This window comes from Micropterus dolomieu, linkage group LG09 (assembly GCF_021292245.1).
Source record: "Micropterus dolomieu isolate WLL.071019.BEF.003 ecotype Adirondacks linkage group LG09, ASM2129224v1, whole genome shotgun sequence".
Classification (NCBI taxonomy): domain Eukaryota; kingdom Metazoa; phylum Chordata; class Actinopteri; order Centrarchiformes; family Centrarchidae; genus Micropterus; species Micropterus dolomieu.
In genome coordinates this window covers 18,232,471-18,240,940 of record NC_060158.1, presented here as the reverse complement: position 1 = coordinate 18,240,940, position 8,470 = coordinate 18,232,471, and the positions used below count along the sequence as shown (strand labels likewise).

The window sequence follows — 8,470 nt, the reverse complement described above, 5'->3', positions numbered from 1 at the left end:
GGATAAAAGACAGTTGCAAGGCCACTTTCTTTTATGTGCTTCAGAGAGGGTGTGTTGTTGTAGCTGTTGGTGTGATATTATTGGTCAAACATACTTTACAAACAACTTCAGTTGTTCTGAACATAAGCCAACAAAGACTACAAGCTCACCTGTAGATGTCACATAAAACCTATAATTTATTAATTTCACTCTATCAGCATAGGTTGAGCTCAACTAGCACACACCCAGGTGGAAACACCAACAGTCATAATTGATAACACACCAATCAGAAGCTTCAATAGATAGATAAACAGGCCAGAGTCAGTTCATTCAGCTTTGGAACAATGGATCCAGAGAAATCTGAAAGAAGACATAGAGGACACCAGAGAGGAGAAGGAGGACGATGAGGAGGAGGAGGAATAGCAGTATGGAGAGGAGGAAGAGGTCAAGGAAGAGGAACAGTAGGAGTTGGAGAAGGAGATGGGATAGGAGGAAGATGATGAGGCAGAGCAGCAGTAGGAGCAGGGAGGAGGAGTAGGGAGATGGAAGAGGTAGAGAAGGAGGTGGAGGACGAGAATCTCTCTCTGGCCTGTCCCAGACCAAAGACAAGATGCTGGGGCAGAATTAGTTGTTTGGTGTGTTGCACTATACAGTACACTAAGGAATAAAAAATCTCTTATTATTTTGAGTTCATCAAGTGAAAAGGTTTTGAGGGGGAAAACCATATGCAACATCACTAATAACCAGTTTTTGTAGTATTGTTTTGAATTTATTTCACCAGTGTGTAAAACTGTGTTGTAGTGTGTGTAATTTTGAGGGCTTAGTGTTATGTCTGAAGTTTTTTTTTTTATTATTGAATGGTTTTGAGTGGAAAGCTTCGTTTTGACCTGAAAATAAGATGTTTGGGGAATTGGGTGAGAAGTTGTGGATTTGTGTTTAGAGTTTCGAGAAAAAGAGGCATAACTTCAAGAAATGTGTTTAAGCAATCGAGAAAAACTGTTAGTGTTTTGACACATCCAAAGACACAAAATAAGTAAGGCCACTCTATTTGATAATAAGTTTCATCATTAGGTGAGATGATGAGACCTTTCACTTGATAGGTGTTGAATGTTAAATGCAACCAGGGGAGATGTGCATGAGAAGCACTAGTCTAAAGATTAACCAGGACATTCAAATGAAAACAAGGAAATAAAAGACAAGCAATAAATGTTCACTGCTCATCAACTTAGTCTCTGGCACTAAAACTAAATGACTATATGGTACAGGCATATGTACCTCTGCTATCTATTGCAAGGAAATTCCAGGATACTACCAGTCCGACAGCTGTTCTTTCCTTGGGCCAAGTCACTAAATCCATAAAGCTGATGTCAGTTCATTTTATTTTGGCACTAAGCCTTTCATTGGAAAAACACTGAATAATTCTTGATACCACCGTGTTGCAGGAGTAGGTTTTTCATGGACCCAATTAAATCTGTTATGAAGGTGTTCTTCTTAATGTTTCGCATGTCTTTCAATGTGTCCATTATAGCTTGGTTGGCTTTTCTAAAGTGATGGAATAAACCTTTAATTCAATGTGAAACGATATATAGATATCGATATTGCATCAGCTATAGGTCCAAGAAGAACCATAGCCTGTGTTTAACTTAGTAAAGTTCACTTGGCAAAGTTAACACAGGGCAATGTAAAGTGATGAACTTGAAGATATGAACTAACCAATCTTTAAGTGGAAATCCACTGGAGACGCTGGAGAGACTGGTCCTGCAACACCTCCGCTCCACAGTGGGCCCCTCCATGGACCCACTGCAGTTTGACTATAAGCCCAACATCGGAATGGAGGACGCTGTCATCTTCCTGCAGCATCGTGCCCTCGCACACCTGGAGAAGCCCAGGAGCACTGTGAGAATCATGTTTTTTGATTTCTCAAGTGCTTTTAACACCATCCAGCCGACGCTTCTGAAGGACAAGCTGGAGAGGACTGGTGTGGATCACCTGCTGTCACAGCACGTGACGGTGTGTCTGACCGTCTCATGTGTAGTACGGGTGCCCCCCAGGGGACTGTCCTGGCCCCCTTCCTCTTCACCCTCTACACGGCAGACTTCAGACACAACACGGACAGCTGTGTTCTGGAGAAGTCGGCCTCATCATTGATGATGACAACGCAGAGTACAGAGGACTGACACAGAACTTTGTGGACTGGTGTCAGCGAAATCACCTCCTGATCAACGCGGGAAAGACCAAGGAGACGGTGGTCGATTTTCGCAGACGGCGGTCTGCCCTCCCGCCTCCGATGAACATCCAGGGAATGGTCCTTGAGAGAGTGGCCACTTATAAGTACCTGGGTGTTCACCTGAACAACAAACTGGCCTGGACTCACAACACAGATGCTGTGTACAAGAGGGGTCAGAGCAGGCTGTACTTCCTGAGGAGACTGAGGTCCTTTGGAGTGACAGGGCCCCTCCTAAAGACTTTTTATGACTCTGTGGTCGCGTCAGCCATCCTCTACGCTGTGGTCTGCTGGAGCAGCAGCATCACTGAGAGGGACAGAAAAAAGTTGGACAAGGTGATAAAGAAATCTAGTTGTGTCCTGGGCTGTCCTCTGGACTCAGTGAGGGAGGTGGGAGACAGAAGGGTCCTGGCTAAACTGACAGCTATGCTGGACCCCTGCACTACACCCTGTCAGCCCTGGAGAGCAGTTTCAGTGACAGGCTGCTCCATCTCCACTGTGTGAAGGAGAGATACCGCAGATCTTTCCTTCCAGCGGCCGTCAGACACCGTTGACTGTGCAACATATCCCATGTGCCATTATTACATCTGTGCATAATTTTCATTTTCATTTGTGCAATTTTACTAATTCATGTGCAGTTATTGTATAATACAGTTTGCTATATCTGACTTATGTGCATTACCCTTCTACAACACTTTTATACTACCAGTATTTACTTATGCTGCAGGAGACTGTACTGTATAAGGCATAGTCCTTTAGTCTTATGTAATGTACAGTAACTTTGTTTTTTTATTTATTTACTGTAAGAATGGTACTTTCTTGTCTGACACTTGTTTATGCTGCTTTGTACACTTATCTATCTCTGCTCTTGTCTTTGCTGTTGCAAACTGCAATTTCCCCACTGTGGGACAAATAAAGGTTTTCTTATCTTATCTTATCTTATTTTTTCTGTATATGGCTTTAATTCTATTTCTCTTTACAGTAAATGTTTATTTTGCATGAAGGAAGATTGTCAACATCATGGATATTATTAATATTAATTTGATCAACAAATGGAGTTACTGTTGTGAATGTTCACAAAAACAAAGTCTGTACACACACAAAAGTATACATTTGTGTCTTTACTGTAGCATGTAAACAGAGCAATAGGTGACAGTGACCAGTGTGAATCAAGCATATGTAACTATTCCAGTTACTTAGGACAGATTATGTGAGATGCACAAACAGAGGGATAAGTTTGGGAACATGGGGCATCACTCCTTTGGAGATTTTTACCAATTTCCTTGTTTGGGACAATGTACGTTTCCACCATGCTGTTCTGGTTCGGAACTGGTTCACGAATGATCCAAGACTCACAAATGTGTTCCTTCCACACTACTCCCCTTTCCTCAATCCGATATAGGAGATCTTTCCAGCTTGGCAGTGGAAGGTGTATGACAGATCAACCTTCTCAAAGCCATGAGGAAGCTTGTAGGGAGATTGCTGTGGAGTCCTGTTAGGGATGGGATAGGTATTCCAGAGCATTTCCCCCCACGCTGTTTGGCTAGTGAAAACATAGCCTGTGATGTTGATGAAAATCTATGGCCTGATCCTGGTCGGAGACAAAATGCTGACCCAAAATTAGCTGTAATTGCTATTACAGTACTGTAGCGTACTCTAACACTCTTTATCTATGTGAAAATGCTCTCTGATTCTTTGTTTGTTTTCATAGCCTTCTTTGTTTTCTGCTAATTTTATTTTGGCAAAATTTTTGGGTGACTGAATTCATTTCAGATCAATTAAATCTTTACTGTCCCAGGAGGGGACACACAAACAGTGTTCCGCTGCAGCTGACCGGTCGGCCAGCGCGGTTGTGGATCATTATAAAACATTAGAAACTGAACAATGCCAGTATTTAGGGACATTAAACCCGTTTAATGTGTGACAAGTGCAACAGAGAAAGGGGTGAAAGAATGTCTATCTCCCTTGTTCTCCATTCTTCCTTTTACTTTACTTTTACTTTAGCTTGTTGGTTGACAGCTGACTTGAATACATAAGGTCCAGTGCAGCTGACCTGCCGCCCAGTTGTGCATAACTCAGTACCGCAGCGTTACTCGGATTCGTAATAATGTTTTGGAAATATCAATCCTTTACACTACTAGTTACTGGGAAAATGAGTAAATGTAAAATGAGAAAAGTAATATTAGTACAGTTCCTGCCCAACGGTGCTAACAGTAGGCCTAGCTATGAAATTAGTTTTAATTTAATGTTAGAATATTATACTAATAGAAATAATTTATACTCTACAGATTCTGTGCAACCAAAATAACCGTAAAGATTTTTTAAACAATTAAATAATACTGACAAATTAAACTCAGCAACAGTTAACTACTTTCTTCAAGATTTAACTGAAAACACTAGAATGAAGACTTAATTTAGGGAAACACTTTTAACACCCTCCCTCCTAAATAAACACGAGCCTACAGCTCCACATTTCCCGAGCACACAGTTCCACACTGCTGTCTCCCCATAACTGGTCCACTGACCCCGTGGCACAATTATTCTGCCCTTTGAACACAATAAGCAGAGGTGTGCTTGTGCATGTGTGAGTCGTAGTAAAAATGACTACCACAGAGCCTTTCTATGACACTGAATAAGAACAGTTAATGGATCTAATTTATCCGCTCCAGCAGACGAAGAATGAGTGACTTAGTTTCACAAAAAGCATCTTTAAAGCAAGACTGTGTAACTTTGAAGAGATCAAATAACAGTGTTCCTCTTACAAATGAAAAGCTGAACTCAGAAGCAATAAAACACATTCATGCTCAGCCCAACCTACTCAGGAGTTTTGCCGTTTACTTGGTCTGTATGAACAGTGTATGAAACAATTTGCCATAGCTACACTGTCACACCTGACACCGCAGTGCTCTCACTACAGTCCTTCCTCCTTTAAAACAGTCTCTCTAATAAGCCTCAAAAGAAACCTCTTTTAGAAAAGTCTTCAAGAAAAAACTTGGTAATAGTTGCTGCCCTGCTGGGTTAGCAAGACTGACTAGAGAGATGCACTGCAGCTAACACATTAACTTAAAATGAGGCCTACTGTTATTGTTACTGTTACTGCTGACTTCAGACTTTGAGAGGAGAGAACACAACTTTACCTGAATGCTATTCCCGCAATTCACTCTCATTGAGTTTTTTTCTCTTCTCATGCCTAGGATAGTTTCTCTTTTTATCCCTTAACGAAAACAATAAGTGCGTTTTGAAATGACGGCGCCTGACTTTCGCCAACTTAATAGTCAAACATGAGCTGCAGGCATGGTATAAAAACCCCGCTGTCAAGTCAGACACATTCTACCTGCGTGTGCTTACTGTGAGCTTAGAAAAATGACTGATCAGGCAAAAGGTGGTTCCAACCTTGTGCAGCCGGAGAAAAGCAACTGCAGCCACCTTGCTCCTGTGACCCACGAGGTTTTAATGTCATGTGACATGATGACGTTTAGCTGCACCGGCGAAAGTCGGACAAAATTTCTAACCAGCATGCATCACGTTAAGTTAGCGCTGCGCTGCATGAAGTCAAATGCACCTACTGACACTTGCTTTCACCTCTGACACAAGAGTGAGGCGGGGCCCTGCTTATGAGGGGCCCTACGAAACATCCAGAAGGCGGGCTGACTCTGCGTATCACGGACAGTCAGTTGGCTGACTTTTTGACTCTTCTGCACTTGTGCTACTGTTTCAATAGCTTAGCTTTTTAGCTAATTTAGCATTATCCCATAACTGTCCAAAGAAGCCTACTGCTGTTGAGCAATAGTTACATTGTGTCCCTTTAAAGTGGAAAGCCACTCTCACAATATTTTAATATTATTCTTATAATCTTAAATGGATTATTTAATATTTGTGAGCAAAAACTACTCCTGAAATGCAAGAATCTCAACAATAATACATGTAGACTTAAGCAACCCTTCCTGTGTAATGAAAAGACCTCTTCAGCTATTAGATTTGCACCAACATAAAATGAAACTTTAATGCTTAAGTAAGTTTTCAGTTTAAATAAATTAGAGAATCAGCCTGGGTTGCTACCAGTGTACAAAACTGGGTACATTTTCATTCAGGGAAGTGTTGGCGATAGCAAAGGATTATTAGAGTCTGTCTTTAAAGGTGATTGTTTTGCAGAGTTAAGGACTAAGCTGCTCATAGGACATTAAAAATGGGTTTTTACCAGAGCTCTACTGTAATATATGCTGCAGAATATATAAATGCTGAAAATATATAGGGCCACATTATTAATTTAAAATTATCTATATATCTATTGAAACGAAAACATCTTAGTCTCATGACAAACGTGCATGAGGAGTGTTTTGGGAAAAGTTAACTAGGACTAGAAATAAAATCAAGGAAACAAAAGCCAAGTAATAAATGTTCACTACTCATCAACAGTTCTTGAACTCTGGTCATAAATCCATAAAGCTGATTTCAGTTCCTTTTGTATTTGGCACTAAGCTTTTCATTGGGGGAAAAAACACTAAATAAATCTTCATGTCACCATCTTACAGGAGTAGTTTTTTCATAGATCTAGTTAAATAGTAAACGTTTTTTGTGTCAAGAAAAGGAGCTTTTTCAGTAGCTTAGATTCATGTGAGTCTAATGTGCCTTCATAAAATGGCCCAGATTTTACCAAATATTTTGCTTTAAAATTATACTAATCTCATTGGAGCATGTATGATCCAGCTGTCAATTTACACTTAATACATAAAATGGATCTACTGGGATCAGTTTTGTTCTATTGTAAGTCTTTAAAAGTATTTCAAAGCAAAAGAGAATAGGATATGTATTCCTCCCAAACATGTTAATCAGAAACATTTTGAAGGTGCTCTTCAAAGTGTTTCACATGTCTTTCAATATTATGTCCATTAAAGCTTTGTTAGCTATCCTAAAAATATCAAATAAACATTTTGTTCAATGTAAAATATGTCAATAGGCCCCAAAAGAACCATATATTTATGACAGTGTACAGAGGTGGGCTTTAAGACATGAAAAAGCAATAATTTTAGTGGAAAACCAGATGTATTTTGAACTTCAGAGACATAACAACATTATCATCATAAAACAATACATTTTTAACGATTAGATTTACTTATGAGAAAGTACAGTTTCAACCATTGTTAACAGTTAAATTACTTTAAATTTACTCTTTACTAAATCTATATATTTTCCTACAGGTCTCTAAGGAAAAAAAGTTTTACATTATTCAAAATTAATAAAAGTATTTGACCCATCATTGAAATTATCTTTGTAAGTGTTCCACATTTAAGAAATTAAAGTTAATAAAATTACTTCTGTACATACATTTGCACATTTGTATCATTATCATGCAGGTTTAATGCATTACTACAGAGCAACTGGTGGAAATTCACAAAGTTAAATCAGACAAAACCTTTTCAGTTGCTAAGGACAACGTGTGCGAGATGCACAAACAAAAGTCATTGTCAGAGAACACTGATGGTCGTTCCATTTCAAATGTTTGCCAAGGTTTTTGTGCACACAATGTTCACGTCCTCCAGCGTTGTCTGGTTGTCCTGCATCCCAAAACACAAAGTCAACTGCAGAACCATCAGACCACATCCATCGGCCTTCCTTCTGGGTGTCGCTGAGTCCAATCCAGGTAAATCCTTGAGCAGGGTCAAAGTTCTTGATCAGCGATTTGACAAAATTATGTTCCCCAAGACTGTGGATGGACACCAGGTTGGCTCTCTCTGACAAACAGTGGAGCTCTGCATCAGCCCAGGTCATACGTGTGGCGACATACTTGTAGCAACGGCCATTGAAGCTGTACCAGAACATGGGACAGTTGCCACGCCGTAGCGTCACTTGTTGGTCTTCTGAAGGAGATTCAGCACCCAGAGCCAGACCAAACAAGAAGAGGAACAACAGCATTTTGACGTCAGAGTCGCTCTCTAAGTCTTTGAAGTATGAGGTCTTCCCGGCTGGATGTCGAGGATAAAAGACAGTTGCAAGGCCACTTTCTTTTATGTGCTTCAGAGAGGGTGTGTTGTTGTAGCTGTTGGTGTGATATTATTGGTCAAACATACTTTAAAAACAACTTAAGTTGTTCTGAACATAAGCCAAGAAAGACTACAAGCTCACCTGTAGATGTCACATAAAACCTATAATTTATTAATTTCACTCTATCAGCATAGGTTGAGCTCAATTAGCACACACCCAGGTGGAAACACCAACAGTCATAATTGATAACACACCAATCAGAAGCTTCAATAGATAGATAAACAG

At 40.0% G+C, this 8,470-nt stretch overlaps 1 protein-coding gene across 1 annotated transcript in view; it reads right to left on the bottom strand.

Moving 5' to 3' along the window:
* The window catches only part of LOC123976812 (asialoglycoprotein receptor 1-like), an 11,325-nt gene extending 3,209 nt beyond the window's left edge, over positions 1-8,116 (bottom strand). Inside the window, exons 1-4 of the mRNA XM_046059158.1 lie at positions 7,639-8,116; positions 2,158-2,343; positions 2,001-2,074; positions 1,722-1,854 (exon numbers count right to left, since the gene is read on the bottom strand). Coding sequence (XP_045915114.1) covers positions 1,722-1,854; positions 2,001-2,074; positions 2,158-2,343; positions 7,639-8,116 — 871 coding nt within the window. The remainder of the gene's footprint in view (positions 1-1,721; positions 1,855-2,000; positions 2,075-2,157; positions 2,344-7,638) is intronic.
* Positions 8,117-8,470: the final 354 nt, after the last annotated feature.